The 18084-nt window shown below is 37.6% G+C and overlaps 1 protein-coding gene across 1 annotated transcript in view; it reads left to right on the forward strand.

Moving 5' to 3' along the window:
• LOC145780878 (uncharacterized) overlaps positions 1–18084 on the forward strand; it is a 127856-nt gene that overhangs the window by 92355 nt on the left and 17417 nt on the right. The window contains exons 10-21 of the mRNA XM_082592530.1: positions 6604–6720; positions 7378–7710; positions 8210–8398; positions 9576–9761; positions 10225–10463; positions 10661–10822; positions 11067–11298; positions 11751–11847; positions 12281–12427; positions 15137–15301; positions 15574–15662; positions 16533–16614. Of these exons, the coding sequence (XP_082448656.1) occupies positions 6604–6720; positions 7378–7710; positions 8210–8398; positions 9576–9761; positions 10225–10463; positions 10661–10822; positions 11067–11298; positions 11751–11847; positions 12281–12427; positions 15137–15301; positions 15574–15662; positions 16533–16614 (2038 nt within the window). The remainder of the gene's footprint in view (positions 1–6603; positions 6721–7377; positions 7711–8209; positions 8399–9575; positions 9762–10224; positions 10464–10660; positions 10823–11066; positions 11299–11750; positions 11848–12280; positions 12428–15136; positions 15302–15573; positions 15663–16532; positions 16615–18084) is intronic.

The following is an 18084-nucleotide window of genomic DNA, read 5'->3' on the forward strand; positions in this document are numbered from 1 at the left end:
GTCACAACAATTGTGCAAAAACATGTCGCCTGTATCTTTAAACAGTTGCTGAATTGGAAACAAGTCTCCCAGATGTCTACCAGCAATTTATGTACGGAAATCACACCGTCAGGCGTTCTAACAAACAATTGTATGGGCAGAATTCTGAACTGATTCTCATGAACTCTTTAAAAGGAAAAGGAGGAGTCATCGTCAAGGGCACCACCGATAATGTATTAAGGGTGTGGAATAAAAAACCATGCATAATGTATTAAGGGTGTGGAATAAAACGATGCACAGGTGTGCAGAAGTGACAGATGCACTCAGTACAGTCTCATTATTGTCAAATTCTGATGATAAACACAAAGAGGCATTTGCTGGAAGAATCAAACGTGATAATAATGATTTAAAAAAGTACAAACGTGGTTTTGTTCACATAATCTGTTGGAGTTCAGCTTATGGCTCTAGACTCAGGGTTGATTGATAACAACAACAGTGTGACCTGTGACCGATCTGAGGAGATAGGGGCGTTTATCCAAATTGAACTTGATGATAAAACCTTTACTAATTGTTCCTTCAAGAGGAAGAAGCAAATAAATGCTATACAGACAGAGCCTTTATGCCAGTCTAAAAACTGGTCATGATACTATCGCCATTGGTCCATTAACACACTTTTTGAGATTGGTTGTTGTCATAGAGAGGAAGCCAGAAAACGAAATTGCAGACTACCGGTACTTCTACGAGTTATCACCATACCCAATATCACTGTTTGAAGATGGAGTTTTACGAACTGCGCAAAAATCAAAACTGAAGTCATACATCTTGCACAAAGTTGAAATGACAAAAGAACCTGACTCCATTAAAATTATTGATGGCGGTGCCTTGTTGTGGTGTTGTGACAAAGAAGAATGAGAAGTGCCATGAGTTCTTCAAAGAGTACATCAGTTTTCTTCAGCACTTGTGCGACAACGTTATTGTTTTTGATGGCTACAGGGTTGGTTTTAAATCTTTATCCTCGGACTGACAAAGCCTTGACAGGTTATTCCTGATAATTTCGCATACTTGTAGAGGCTTTTGACGAAGGGCCGGTTACCGAGATTGACAGAGTGAAGTTTCCGATTGTTGAAGTGTTATTGCCGGGAAATTATTCCATACATTAGGTCCCGCTGAATGGAAAGCAGTCCTTAGAATGCGTGGCTCAAGCGCACACACCGAGCTTCGAACCAGCGCAGCTTGATGAAGCTTCTTCGTTCACGAAGCCACGGGCTAACCAATTAAGCTATCGGGGTAGACTCACACGGGAAACGACCACAGAAGTACAAGGAAATGGTCATGTCTAATCGTTCACCTGTTGATCCGGCTCTTCCACCATCACCACGAGCTGCATACTATCACGGCCTCAGAGTATATCACCAGCTGAAAGTTTGGAGAACTTTAAGCAACTCAGATTTGAAACCATTGTCATTGGGTTGGCAGAAGAAAGATGACATGTTTTCTCCAGTCATGACGGATGTAGCTGCTGCACCAAAAAATGTCTTGAAAATCTTTCGATGTTGCTGCAAGGGATCATGTGACAGACGCTGCTCTTGTCGGAAAGCGGGTTTAACAGGCACATCATCAAGCAAAGAATAACACGGTGTCAACCAAAGATTCCACCCATCAAAAACGCTCTGGTACGACGTCTCAAACTGTTGAATTGAATGATCAAAATTCTTGCCAAACTGAAAGGAACATCTTTTTCTCAAACTATACAAACAAAGATTTGTGGTGGCTTTAACGAAACAACTGGAGTTGAATGGTTTTAAAGTTCATTTGTGCCATAGTGTTGCAGATACAACAATCGTTCAAGTTGCTTTGATTCGGTAGGTAGGACACCTGTAACTGTGTACTCCGACGATACTGATGTCCTTTTCTTACTAGTGCATCCGTGACTATTCTAATATCTTCTTGCCAAACATTACAAGAGGAAAAACTACCAGCAAAGACAGTGCTACAGAGTTAGAGATGTTATTGCGAAGGTAGATGTTCTTGTTTTGGAGTGGCTGTGATACAACTTCAGCAGTTCATAAATTCGGCAAGATGTCTATTTGAGAAGTTGTAATCAAGCAAGTTTGCGAAATGTTGCCGATGTTTTCTACGAAGACGACATGTCTTCACACCAAGTTGGCAGGGCTTGGATACGGTTCTTCGAACTTTTAAACTTGTCTACATATAGGCCTACTTTACCACAAATCACTAAACAGAAGTACGAGGGAATGGTCATGTCTAATCGTTCTCACATTGATTCGGCTCTCCTTCCACAATCCCCACGAGCTGCATACCACCACGGTCTCAGAGTGTAGCCTATCATCAGACATGCACAAATATTACAGTCGTGTTTGATGACGAATTGGGAGAAGAGAGAAATTTTATGGATGCGTTTGCATCACTTTGATGCGTTTACATTTTATTAGAACTTAAAACTGTAAATGTCGTTTTTACATATTCACAGCTGGTTTAACCCTAGCAAGACCGAGCTTTTTTGGCACTCCAGGACTTGGGGGACACAATGTTTCTGTAACAAAAAACCCTATGAAATAGCATTTTAACTAAAACCTTCTTCACTACGTCCTAGATAGCTTTTATGTGTTGCTTACATACCCTTGCTTATAAAAGAAAAACCTTTTATTTCGGTGAAATCTATCCTGTTATCTCCGTCTCGGTCAACTTTTACTCTCTTACACGTGTGATAAATACCTCCTAATTAGGTTATGTTTTATATTTTTGCTTTCCGATTGTTAGTTTGCTTTGTTGATAGTAATATTCCAATTTATGGTGTTGTATTCTGTTACAAAGGTAACGTATTTTAGCTTATAATTGTATTATGATATTGAGCAAATTAGTGTTTTACCCCCCCCCGGCACGCTTTTGACCGCAACTTTTTTTCCCCAAGGTAAAAAAAATGACAAAACCCATCATTGAAAAGCTGATAAAATTATCTTTCCAACGATATATAATTCGTCTTTATAAGAATTTTTTCTAGGTTGACCGAAAATTCTACAGGACTAAAGATAGCAGAACATCTCATCGTTCTAGATAACCAGCAGGCTTTTCTAAAAAATGACTCAAACAAGACTCAGTTCATAGCAATGTTGATTAAAAGTCTGGAACAAGATGGTCATGATGTGTACCAAAGTGACAACGATGCAGACACCATGATAGCGAAATAAGCATTAACACTCTCTACTGCCGGACACAACACAGTGGTTGTTGCAGATACACTGACATTCTTGTATTGCTCATTCACCACTGGGATGGGCGGGATATACTACATGATATATATTTTTTCTCACACGCAACAAAAAAGTTGAAGGTTGGTTTGCAGATGTTCCGAATTCGTGACATTGCGGAAAGCATAGGTCAACAAATAGTAAAAAACATCTTATTTCTGCATGCATGGAGTGGTTGTGACACCACCTCGGCTACATTTGGACATGGCAAAGTGGCACTCCTGAAACATCTAAAAAGTAAAGAGGAGATTAAATCAATAAGCCAGCTTTTCTATTCAACAAACGCTAACGTGAGCTACGATACAATCGCTACATGTCTGCAGTCGCATCTTCAACTGTTGGTGTTCGTCCAGAGAAGTTACCGCCAACAGAATGTGCTGCCAAGTATCAGGCACAGCGGGTGCATCTACAGGTCTTGCAATGGAAGCATCCTATTCCTGCTACGGTCATCAATCCTGAAAACTGGGGATGGAAGATTGTATGTGGAAAATACTTTCCTATCATGACGGACACGGAACCAGCACCTCCAGAGTTTTTGAACATTATTAGGTCTAAATCAGCGTTTCTCAAAGTGGGCGAAATCGCCCCCCTGGGGGCGATTTCGAGCGCCAAGGGGGCGAAAAGTCAAAGGGGGCGATCGGGGGGCGAAAAAACTCGAAGGGGGCGAATTTATCAAACCACCAATAATAGTCCAACGCGTAAATCATTCACTGCAAATAGATGAATCCACCTTGGTTGACAATGTATCGCTGCTGCTTGGATATGTGCGTTTTGTTCATAATATGAGAACAAGAAGAAATGATTTTTTCCCTCAGTCTTCCTACAGATATTCGGGCATCAAGCATCTTTAATGTAGTGAAAAACTTCTATGAAGAGAAGGGGATTCCACTGAAGAATATTCTACAATGCACAACTGATGGTGCTCCGGCAATGGTTGGAAAGCATCGAGAGTTCATTGCACTGAAGAAAAGAGAAATTCCTGGACTTTTTGCAATGATTGTGTAATTAACCGTCAGCATTTCGTTGCCCGTAATCTCAGTCCAGAACTGCACGAATCACTGAATATTGTGATAAAATGCGTCTTTTACTGCATACCGCGGTAAGATGGCTTTCAAAAGGTGCTTGTTTGAGCCGCTTTTTTGCCCTTTTTGTTTCAGTTATCGAATTCCTATCAAGCACTGACGCGACATTAGCTGAAGATGTGATACCCTCAAAGAATGACATTGCATTTTTGGCAGAAATTTTCAATGCCATACACGAAGTAAACAAAAAGCTTCAGGGAGAAATGATAAATCTCATCAAGTGCAAATGCGTGATTACCTCATTCATTGCAAAGCTGTCAGTTTCCCCATTTGAGCGAGAATGTTATTACAGAAGAACAACGGCAAAAATACTGCTCACATTTAAACATGCCTCATAAAGACATGAAACTTCGCTTTGCAGATCTCGTGGACCTCCTCCATGTTCCAAACTGGGTGGTAGGCCTACAACCATTTTCTACCGAACCTACATAGAAGTGGAACTTCAAGAGCAGTTTTTCATTGATATGCAAACAGATGATGAGTCAAGAGTAAAATTCAGAAATGATCGATACGATTTGTTTTGGTGCCAGGTTGCTGGCAAATATGAGCTTCTCTGGAAAGAAGCTAGAATGTGGATTTTGTTGTTTCCTACTTCATATATGGTTGAAAAGGGGTTTTCGGCTGTGACATTGATGCTTTCAAAGCAAAGAAATTGCTTACTAGTTCATAAACGCTCGACTCTATCTTACGAAGATGTTGCCAAACATTTCAAAACTTTGTAAAAGTCGCCAAGCTCATCTATCCCATTGAACATTATCATGTTACTGTCAACTTCGTTGATTAAATTCCCAAAACTAAATTTGTCTATCACTCTATTATTATCGATGTTTATTTTACTTGACAGAATTAGGGGGGCGAAATTTTATTTCAATATCGAAAAGGGGGCAATGGACTGAAAAAGTTTGAGAAACACTGGTCTAAATGCAAGAAAGGGCGCAATGCAGCATGTTCCTGCAAGAGGAATGGAATGAAGTGTGTTTCAGCCTGTACCTTTTGCACAGGAATGTGTAAAAATATTGAGCCTCTTTCACTTGAATCAGAAGAATGCGAAAACACTACTACTCCTGTTGAAATACACAGAAATACATTTGATATCTTTAATGTGTAAGACGAAAATATTTGCTGTCCTATTAGTTTAATGTATAGGCTTTTTATGTTGAAAGGACCATACCTCGTTGAAATAACTTGATTTTGACCTAAATTTATCCTTATTGTATTTGCCTCATTATTAGCTTCAATTTCATATATCACTTGCCTATATTGCCATTCAGTCATTTTTGATAATTTTTTTTATAAATTTCGTTTTTTCAAAAATCCCATAATTTTTTTTGCCCAAGGTGGATTTTTGCGGATTTTTGATATTTTGTTTCAGACCATGCACTGATGCTTGTGGCAAAATTTTAGCTTTGTACTATTTTTTTTCAGGTTTTTTGGTTAATTTGACTGGACTTATAATATCTAGATATCCAATCTGTGATGTGTTGTTTGTCAAACAAGTACAGTAACAAAAGTTTTCTTATGCTAATCCGATAAAAAAGAACCAAAATCAAGAAACTAAACCTATGTTCAGCAAACCAGGGCTGTGGAGACGGGCTAAAATAATACCACTCCGTCTCCAGTGTTGCCAGATTGATTTTTTTAAGTTTTTGTATTTTTTTTATATTTAAAATTTTTATTTTTACTTAAGTTACAATCGAAATTGAAACAGCAACTTTTTCAAAAACTGGCAAGAGCAAACACTTTTATTTTCAGGTAAAGTTCAACAGCGCAATACAGATAAATAGAAAAAAAAAGAAAATAAATTGCAAACTAACATTTTATTGGTATTGTTATGTATCAAGTCTGATTCGGCCCCTTTTTTAACGACTGCGACTCCGGACATGCCAAAATCCTTCTGACTTCACGACTCTAGCTCCACAGCCCCGCAGCAAACGTTTCGAAAATGTCATCAGTTAATCTTTTTTTAATTTTTTAGAAATTTGTTAATCTCCAACTAAAATAATATAGAATATAACCTACACATTATACAGTGTCTTATATCATTTAATTCTGATTGTGGTGATTTTGACTTCTTAACTATACAGTTGCTCAGATCCGTGTTGATAATGTCACAATTGACATAAATGCTATTGTACGTGTATGCAGACGATGACGTCAAACGAGACTTGTTATAGTATTGTGAAGCAACCAATTAACCGTATTGGAAAATCGTCGATCAAAAGCTTGTTTATGTATTTCCCTTATGTAATACACATAATTGTTTACCCTTTCAGCTGGTGGGACTGGATGTGACAGCTTTCCTTGCACAAACGGTGGTTTGTGTACAGGCGTCGGCTGTTCTTATTACTGCACTTGTGTCGGACGATTTATCGGCCGCAATTGTGAACTGTGTAAGTACATTACGTAGGCTAGTGTTTTCCTACATTTTGTATGCTTCCTCTATCCTCACTTCTATTTCGGAATAATACTTTCCGTTTTCCGTACAGTGCGAAACAAATCAAATAGACAACAATAGAGCAAAATTTAGGTCATAAATTATTCAGACTAGGTAGTGTGGCACCGATAAATAACCCGATCTTGTTTGTTTGTCAGAAGGTAGGAAAATAGAGAGTACACTTCACCAGAGTTGCATGAGAGAACTGCAGTGTTGAACGAGAATGCAAGGTGTTGGCATAAAATTATTGGAACGAAATCAAGCAATAGATTTTCTAGTTGAATTTCATACAAACAAATGTAGAAATTTCTCGATTGAAGGCAAAACCTAGAAAGCTATTGCAGCGGAGCAGATGCTTCGGAGATATCTAACATTAATAGAAAAGCTATAAAGCTGTTAACTAGAAAAAAACGGACGCCATTTGTCATGCTTGCTGAAGCTAGAGACACATCAGATATTGGCGTGGAAGATAATCTGAAGATGTATTCTATCCCGTATCAAAAACTTCGTTCAAATACAGGCCTGGTTGTGCTCATAAATGTATAATGTAAAACTTCGGTGATTTAATTGTTTTTGTTTTTAAACTATTAAACTTCCTTTTTTTCCTACGTAGTACCTCCATTTCTGGTTGAAGCTTGGCCCAAATCAGACGTCGTGATCTTCAATGATTCTTTTGTCTTGTCTTGCTCTTTTGAGGGCATACCATTGCCTTTAATAACATGGAAAATTGCTTTCCAAGAAGACCTTTCAGTGGAAGTGACTCTTGACATGACTGGAAACGGAAGGTTTGGATTCCGTACGGATAACAAGATAAATGGATTTGTAATCCAGCAGCGGCTTATCGCAGAAGACTTTGGATTATGCCTTGGGAAAAGCTTGATATTTTGTTATGCAGAAAATAGTGTTTCTCAAATAGCCGTGTCCCACAATTTCAGTTTAAATCCAGGTTTGTTTTCAATGTAGCATCAATAACACTTTAGAACTGTCTACTCAATCTAACTGGTGTGATAGTGGTTGATCAGTTGACCGACTGATGACAGGAGTTTTTTAATTTGGGCCTTAGAAAGCCTTTTTAAGCCTAATCTTGACAGTTCTGCGTACTAGTAAAAACTTATAAACCTGTTGACCCAAGCCTGATCCCTGAAATTGACGCTGAACTGTTTGTCGATATGCTTTTTCCTGTACAGTATTTTTTTTCAACAAGTAGCACTGCATGCAGATCGAAAGCTGTCCTTATAATGCTTTGCTCAAGACACACTGTCTTCTTTTCATCTTTCTGTCTGAAATAAGAATGGGCCAAGCTTAAAATACTTCTAACTTCATTTATATCTGTTAAATCAGCACAGAACTTGATTGTTATTTGCAAGTTTTTAAGCTCTCCATAACAATACACATGTCGCTTTTGATGAACTGACTAGGCCACGATATCAGTATTTTTTTTTCAGTCTCTTATGTATCCTACAACTCATGGTATGCTGTGTTTTCAAATGATGTGAAAGTTACAGTACCTGAAGCTGATAACAAGTGTAGTATTTATAATGGTGAAGTCGTTTCTATTCCTGATCAACACTCTCAAGCATTTCTAGTGAAAGAAGTGATCAAGCATATGACGTTGGGAGAGTGGTCAGATGGAGGTTATATTAGTATTCTTGTTGTTTTTTTTTTATGATAAATAATGAAGTAACGAAAACATACTAGCTGTAGGTTGAAACAAACAGTTTACTGTAGTTCCTAAACTTTTTCTGTCTATACCCTTTTCTATTGTTATTCGCGACATTTTCAGGAAGAGTCTCGCTTGTTATTTGTGTACCCTTGAGTCATCATCATCACCCAAATTCGAATTTGTCCCTACTAATGGTGGTGGCCGATTCTTTCTTTGCAGCGATTGCCTTCACCCATTTTTTTCATCTCATTGTATCCATCGCATCTTCTTCTTTCCATCCGACTTTGTCTGCCTCATTCTTCACCTGTTCTTTCTATGTTCTTTTTAGACGTCCCTGTTTCCTCTTTCCATCTACCTTCAAAGTTAAAGCCTTGCGAAGAAAACTTTTTTCCTTCCTTCTTAATACATGTCCATAGCTTCGTACCATCCATGTCTCACTGCCGTACAATACTGTTTTGCAGGCTGCATGCAACTCCGATAGACTTTCCTTTTTATTTTTTACAAAAACTTTTTTTCCGTATAACATTTTTCCACATTCCCTGAACTTTGCCCAACCCAGCCTTGCCCTTCTTGTCACAGCTGCTTCGCATACACCGCTTCCATTTATTTAATCACACAAATAACAGAAGTTGGTCACTATTTCAACTCCATGACAAAAACTTTCTTTGCAATCCTCAACTAAATCTTTTTCTTTACAACATTTCCCGCAAATAAAACAATTTGCTATTCTTGCTGTAGCTCCTTATATTAACACATCTTGCCTGAACCCACTTACTACACACCTTGCATTGCATCGAATTTCTGGTCACTCTCACGGGTCGACTTTGCTCTTTACTACTATACCTTCCGCTTCATTCACCATCACTTTCGAATTTTCTAAGATTATGTATGACAGTACTTCGGAACGAAGATAACAGTTTAAAAACTCACTTCATTTGCAAGTTCTCTTATGGCTAAAAACTCCAATGGGTGACTGGCAGACGCGACCGCAATGATAACATGTAAAGCCTGCCACCGGTGATGATGAAAATTTCCTAGTTGTTTAGTATATCTTTGAGTAATGTCTGTATGTAGAGAAAACGTATCTTAGGATTTTCTTTTGTGTGAACTTTACATAGAAATATTCTGCAATTGTCTGCATGCAATAGAAACATGGATCGGTCTGGTGCGAACCATGCAAACCTTCACATGGAGAAACGGTGAAGTTGCTAACTACACCAACTGGGCACTGGGTGAACCAGATGTTAAATATAATTGTACTTTCATGGACAACAGCAAATGGAAAACGCAATCTTGCCGACTCTACACATCGCATTTCGTATGCAAACGATCAGGTGGGGACGAGGTTCTGCAGTGTAATAGCTGTATTCTACTGCAGTGCATTTAAGTAGAAACTAATAAAATTCTTATTTAATCAAATTTTTAACGTGATATGACTTAAATACACATTTTTGTCACATTTGTTCTAGTTGAACAGCTAACTTAACCACTTACTCATTTAACATTGCTAAAATGCTTAGCGATTTTTACGTTTCGGTTTTGTTGAGCTGTTGATGTTTATTAACATTAATTCTTCGTGTATGGTGAATACCTCGAACCGTATGCAACTAGCTGAGCGAAACTGAACACGACTAAACCAACTCACGACGGTTCAATCATGGCCGGTTAAACCTTTGCTACTTAAAGAACAATTCCTACTTGGTTCATCTCAATGAAAGATTGTAATATTCTTTATGATCAGCTCATGACGGTTTTAGTAGTCACATTTGACTTGAGATAAACTCTTTTCTTTGTCAGGTCGAGTACTTCCTACCATTCTGAAATTGGAGGCCCCGTTTGGCAGTGAGAACGTCAGTTCTGTGATTGTTGAATTCAATACTTCGGATATCTATTTAAACTATGTGCATAGAGTGACAGCAACTCACAATGGCTCCTTTGAATATGTGGATGTTGTTCCACAAGACATCTTAACTAAATTTGGCACTGCTGTTGCTACGGTTGGAAATTTGATTCCTCGAGTGGAATATGAAATAAGTGTACGTCTAAAATATTTTGTTTGTTCGCAATAACGCAAGCATTCTTGAGGTTACATTAATTGTGACTTGTCTACTGCACGTTTATACTATGAAAAATTGCACGAAACGATGTTTTCTATTTGTTTTTACAAATATACAAAAATGTGGAGGACTATTATGTTGGCATATCTTTTTGAAATATTTTTCTACATTTTTAGGTGTCTGTATTGGCTGAAATTTGTGCATTGCCACTTTCAGTGACTGCTTCAACTGGCACAGCACCATCCAATTCTGTTCGGCTTGCCCTGAGAGAGAATAAGTTTTGTTTCATGCGGTGGTACTGGCCCAGTGCAGAGCTATACGGTGTTTGGTATTTTATAGTAAGTTTCATCTGTCATATGAGGTTTTTGCACGTTGTCTTAAATGCTTTCTACGGTACCCACTACTTAGTGACAAGAAAAAAAAAGATTTATGTCACGTATATCAATATACTAAAAGCAATATCAAACATTTTCTGTCTTTCACTGAAGACCTTTGGTCCATCACAGGCAAAAGTTCCAATTTCAGGATCACTTTCCATGAGGAAATTGTTGCAGAAAATTTGTTCATTTGAATATTTTCCAGGTAAATGTCACTATATCTCCCTTCGCCTACACCCTTGGATCACAGCAAACTAGGAGCATTGTTGAAAAAATATCTCGAGAAAGCTTTTTAGGGAACTTCAGTGGCACAGAACGAACATACAACTTTCCTGCTCTTCCAAACAGAGTACACAAAGTCACGGTCTTTGCTAAATCGGCACCAGGAAATGACACTTTCTCTGCAGCCACCGGAACATGTCTCGCTCCTTTGCGAAGTATGATATTTTGTAACAGAACTTCCATATTTGTTATAGCTGAGTACATCTCCAATTTTAAAAACCAGATCTTTTATTTCATTGGCTGAAGCAATGGAAATTTACATCTTTACATTTTAAAGTTTTGCTAGCCCCTATACTGGTACAATTTTTAAGGATTTTAAAACTAATGTACTTTATATACAACGCCAAGATTTTAATAACTTGAATATCGGATACTTTATTGAATATGCTACTGTTGTAACTGTAGCCTAGATCAAACATAGGTCAATACAACAGGTAAAACCGCGTTGAGAACATGAAAACGTTCACAACATTAGACCTTGACGTTGTGACATTCAGTTGGAGAAACACAGCTGTCTCTTTTTACTTTAAGTTATCGTATGCATGACAGCAAAATTTGTCCATCCAATAAAAAACTTCTTGCTTTAAAATGTCGTTTTCGAACACAGCTTTGCTAGTGGCCCCTCCGCCTAGTATATTTGGAGGGGGCGGGAGTTTGGTCATTTTCACATTGACCCCAGTGGACGAAACCGTTGGACCAGTCAGGTAAATTTAGTGTTTTTAGACATTCATAGCTGGAATTTAAATATCCTACCAAACAAATAAATCAGTTTTTTTCCAGTTAAAAAGCTTTTTTATGATTTCAACAATATTTGATGTTTTATGCTGAACTTGTTTAAATTTTCTATTTTAGTAACTCAACTTACAAACTTAGTAACAAATCTGTTTGCTTAAATAGCAAACCACGTTGACCTGCCTGTTTCTTCCGAGACAGACATGGATTTGTGATGACAGTCGCTGTAGGTCTTTGTCTTACTTCTGTCCTCTCGAGTAACCTTTCTTGCCATTGCAGCAAGTTAACGTAATAGTGAAACATGCTCAAATTTTGCGTTAAGGAAGAGAAATGCAAAATTATGGATTGATGAAAGAAAACGCTAAAATTGTACTTCTGTTATTTTTTATTGCTTCTGGAAACTAGCTGTTATTTTCTTGTTGTTGTATATTTCGACACAAATGCTAAATACTCTCAAACGGCCATTATGGATACATTTTCTGATGGAAAGTCAAATTTGACCGATCTAAACACTATTGAAGGCAAGGAATACATTGCTCTGGCCCTGAAAAGGTTTGTAAACGCAATTGTTATATTTCTTACTCTTAATTGACACTTGAAGAAGTGCTTGATATTTATGCGCTGGTCTAGGGTTTACTGAATTTTTTTGACAAAGATGCAGATGAATGTGAAGAGATGTACGTCTTCAGGATAAACATTTTCCTCAATGCAATGCAATACCATCTAACCCGAGGTGACTCAACATACTGTGTGTAAAATATCCACTATCCCAGGGGTGTGCAACCTTTATTACAGGAGGGCCAGATATAAATATCTGGGTGAAACCTCGGGCCGCACGTTTATTTAACATATGCTTTCTAGTAGTTGCAGGCACAAAAAATAGTTTTTCTGTTATCCCTGTTATTCTTACTTATCTCTTTGAAGAAATAATAAGTTAAGACGCATAAATTTCTGAAGAAAACTGCTATTCAAATTTATTGTCACACTGACTTTAAACGAGTTCAGTGAGAAATTTGCAGCTGGATTCTTTTCCGGACGACTTCTTCTGTTTTAGAAAAAAAATTGTTCGCACAAATACGTTGAGCCAAAAAGAGCCATTTTTGAAGCCATGAATTTTTTCAAATATGGAATGTCATCTTGATTGAGAAGTTTTCGGTAAGAATCGCCAAGATTCATTTTTAAATACTTTGCTTTCAAATCCGTTTTCTCTTGAAGATCAATCAGTTCGTTGGATATCAGCTGGTGCTTTGTCAATGTCTGTGTTGAATGGCGAAAAGAATACATTTAACGTCCTTGAAAAGAGCCAAAAATTCATACAATAATTTTTCAAATTGGTCTGCAAGTTCAGTTTTCTCCTGAGGATGCATTCCATAGTCTCTCAAAGTTGAAAAGTGGAAAAGATTTCCTGTCTGTATATGGGCTTATTGTTTATAAAGCCTTTTATATGACCATACATTTGATTTGCATACACTGATTTTTTCGCTGCAGTCTTGTATTGAGATCATTCAGGTGCGTAGTTATGTCAACCAAGAAAGCTAGATCGCATATCCACTTTTTGTCTTCTATTTCAGCTATTGGGTACACTTTAAGTTTCAAAAAATTCTCGACTTCTTTCCACAGTTTGTAAAATCGTCGCAACATGCATCCCTTTCTTAAACAACGCAACTCGAAAAAGTACAGTAGCCTACATCTTTATGTGTCGTGTTGAGACCATCCAGAAACTTTTGAAACTGACAATGGTTGAGCTCTCGTGCTGGAATGTAATTACTGTCTTAATAACCGCGGGCTCAAGACGTGTTTGAACTTCAAGGATTTTGCGCACAAATTTTGCTGGTGAATAATACAATGAAAAATTGCTATGTCATCATCGATTTTTCTCTCCTTCAAGGCAGACTTCAAGAGACCTATGAATCCAATGCCAGTTCCGGACATGGATCAAGCACCATCAGTTACGATTCCGCATAAGCTGGACAAGTCCAGTTCTAGCTTCTCAAAAGCATCAATTATTTCAGTAAAGATGTCAGCACCAGTTGTCGTGCCATTCATTGACTGTAGTGACAGAAGCTCTTCCGTTTCGTTCAAGTTTTTGTTCACTCCTTTTTACAAAGATGGCCATCTGTGTTGTGTCCTTCTGGTCCATACTTTCATCGATTGCAAAACTCCATGAAATAAAGTTCTTCACCTTATCCCTGAGAGCATCACTAATATCACAAGCAAGATCATCGATACGCTCGCTATCGTCCACCATGACAGACTTATTTTCTCGAACTCACTCTTCATTTGAGGGCACATTTCTTCTGCGAAATCGATAAGACACTGCTTCACAAAATTACCGTCAGAATGCGGTTTTATAGTTTGAGCTATTCTCTGTGCAATTCTGTGCCTCTGATCTACTGACGTTCCAAATAATTAAATACAATCGGATTAGCGGTGGCTGGTGGGAGATTTCTAAAATGGTTAACAGAAGGTGCGAAATGTAACCTGCAATAATCCACTCTAATGAATTGTTCGCACGTAGACTACTAGACTAAACTAAATTATAAACACGTTTCGCGGGCCGCACACAATTCAACATTGGCACATCTTTGCGGGCCTCACAATTTTTCTTCGCGGGCCGCATTTGGCCCGCGGGCCGCACGTTGCACACCCCTGCACTATCCAATTGCATGCAACAACTGGCGCCTTCAGTCGTTGCAACCGAGTGGATGGAAGAGAAAAAATCTTACATTTTTTCATAAATTTCTAAAGTCATGTCCGTTTAACCTTTCAGAAATAAAACTACTTTCAATAAGTTCGTAAGTTCTTATTGAAATAGGATTTAAAACTGCAAACTAAACACTTGAACACTTCACCCATAGACTTGAACACCTTCACCCATCATATTTTGTGGTATAACTATTCAATATTTAGTTTATGTGAGAATTTTCCTACAGTGTTGCATTGCATCATAGAGATCTATGTAGGTATATGATATATAGGTTGCCATGTGTCACATTCTTTACACGGTGTGGCCTGCTGGATCCTGCTCGCGAGCCGCAATTTGATGGAAGCTGCAAGTGTGGACTTGTGACGCCATGCAATGTTCTGTGATCCACGACTTTTGCACTACGGATAAACTCTTTTTTTGACATCTGTTAGTGTTGAGCTTTATGGTGTGCATTTTTCAAGAAATTTATTCTCTTTTTAAAAAAACATTGAGTTTTTTATGTTTTGATTATTATTTTTTAAAGAAATTATTTTATGAGATGCAATTTTCATCAGTCAAGGTGTTGACATTATTCTATCGTTGGGAGATGATAGAAATACAAGTTGTGATATCTTGGATATTGCAAAAGCTAACGTCACCTCTCGCGTGAGGAGATCTGCAAACGATTCTTCGATTTACTTTGCACGAAATTTCCCTCTGGTGTCACGTAAACAGTATAGGTGAGTGTATAGTTATTAATCGATTCTTTAAATATCAGACTTATGGTTGCTTGTTCTTACAACTGAACAATTAAAATTTAACTAATTTTGATATGGAATGATGTGTTGATGTAGTGAAGTTTTATTTCATTTATGATACAAGGTTTAATAGTTTTCAAGCGATTAACCTAAACTCAAAACACCCTGCATTAAAGACTCATCAGTGTGTTTGTGGGTATGCGACAGTTCAAGTAAATTTCAATGAAAGTTCATATTTGATTGTATTTTGCCAGATTTTATGTTATTGCAACAGTTTTCACGATTGATGATATGGAAATTGTTAAAAGTGGTGTGATATCAAGATACATTGATCTAGAAGGAAGTAAGTCTTCTCATGTTCAGACGTTTTAATTTTATTATTTTCTGTGACTACAAATCTACATGAATATGGTTATATGAAGCAACTAATTCAATTGTAGCATGTTGTACCTGTTATGGTTTATTTTATATTAGGAGGCTATTGATGGGTCTTCGTTTTTGTACCAGGAACTATAATGTTAAATTACTATCTTAATGACAGTTTCTATAACTCTCAAGAGCATTTCTTTACAAGACAAAGGTGTGCCCGAAGGTGGACATGAAGGATTCCTTGCCTTCCCGTCCATTTAATCTAAAATTTCCAACTACTGAGCCTAAAATTCAAAGAAAATGAAGGGGTGTACCAGCAAACATCTATAGGATTGGCCCATGATACTAGAGAAGGATCCGCAGAGGATACAATCTGATATGAATGAATCAACAAGTGAATAAAAAAATAACAGTTAACCTCTCAATCACATGTACTTGAAAGGTTAACTGTTATATTTTTATTCACTTACTGAGCCTCAGCCTGGATACGACTATTTTAATCACATTTTTTCGTTGTCGTTTTGAGCAGCTAAACATAATTATTTTTCTAAACTGTGAATGATAAATAATTTGACACCGCTCAAGAGCTTGTGGCTGTGTCTTTGGCAAGGCACTTTTAGTTTTCTAAACTACGCTTTGGTATGATTAATGAAAAAATTAACTACGCCACCTAATCAGATTAATCCAGGAGTCGAACCAGCATCGTATGATTGGAAAGCGAACGCTTCGCTACATCAACCTCATCATGAGCTTTGCCCTTTATAATTGTTTGTACTGACTGTTTTAACCATTGCATACATTGGATATTTACTTTATACTGAAAAATGCTATTTAAATTTTTCAGCTCCTTTCTTCATAATTGCACTGGTTGTGCTGGGAATTCTGATTATTAATATTGGTATTGGATTATTGATTATTAGACTCAGGTTAGAACTGGATGTAGGCTATTGGCCATAGCAAGTTATATACACTGGCCTTGCCAACGTGTAAAACTATGATATTGACTGGAGCCTGATGTAATTTTGATTTTTATCTTGAGACTAAATATACTTTTTGTTTCTGAAGTGTTAGTTATAAGAAACCAATTGCCACAGTATGATCAGCTCACTGGTATCACTGCAAAACACCTACTTTCAAGTTAAACAATGACAAACTTACACAAAATATACTCAGACTATATTCATTAACTACTACTCAGACTAGCAACTCATACCAGCCGTTCTGACTACTCTCAATTGTAGCAGATCAGCTTTCACTAAGATTTGAATCTTAAACGTTGGCATAGCCTATGTATACAAATCTTTATAGGCCTAGTCCTTGACCTAAAATTTCATAGTCACTCGTTGAACTTCTGCATGAATCCACCCTAAAACGGGATTTTCATCAGTGTTCGTCTGCCCCGAAGCTCAGTTGGTTGAGCTGCTGACTTATACGAACGAAGAAACTTCGAGATCAAGCAGCGCTGGTTCGACTTGAGCAACGCATTCTCAAGACAGCTCTCCATTCTATGGCATCTAGCGGATGAAATAATTTACAGATAACAACACTGCAACAATCAGAAACTTTACTCTGTCAAACTCGGTGACCTGGTCTTCGTCAGTGGTTCAAAGCTTCTACAAGTATGCGAAACTGCCAGGTTAAGCTCTCATAGAAGCTTTCTCAATCCGAGGATTAAGATTCTTTCAATCAATCGGTGTCAAAGTTGGAAACTTCGATATTTATTTGTACTGGCCTGCTAAACTACCGTCTCTTGAATTGCACATAATAACTAAAGCAGCCTAAATTTGACGTTTTATCAACAATAGCAGTAGCAAGCAGTCATGTCTCTAATGATCTTTGCATGAACATGATTTAACCGCGTTGCATGAGCGATCTCTTTTTCGTGTTGCTAAATACCAGGGCACCCGTCGGTTATCCACTGCCTGGTATCATCGTCAATGGAAACTATGGGCTCTTCGTCTCAGCATAGGGTAGTCGGTTATAGGAGGTGAATTGTTCGTAAACAGTTGTTCGTAAAGCAATTGTTCGTAAAATCAATTTTTTGTATACATCAATTCTTCGTATAGGTGAATTGTTCGTAAACAGGTGATAGGTGAATTGTTCGTGAACAACTTTTCGCAACAGCAAGGTTTGTCTTGCAATTTCCGATGAAGGTGCGTAATGCAAATTTTCCTGAATAACCAAGTTACGACGACACAAAGAAATAAGCACAATGAAAAAGCACATTTTTTGTTACTTATTGGAATACAACAATTGTCTGTGTTTAGCAATTCTTTGCTTACACTACCAATACTACTTTGAGTAACTTCGTACAAATTGTCCACGAGCCAAGTTTAGTATGAAGTATTGTGTGCAATTCCACGCAAGTAATCACAAATTTCATCATCTTGAAAGTC

The sequence above is a fragment of the Aplidium turbinatum genome, chromosome 12 (genome assembly GCF_918807975.1).
Source record: "Aplidium turbinatum chromosome 12, kaAplTurb1.1, whole genome shotgun sequence".
Lineage (NCBI taxonomy): Eukaryota > Metazoa > Chordata > Ascidiacea > Aplousobranchia > Polyclinidae > Aplidium > Aplidium turbinatum.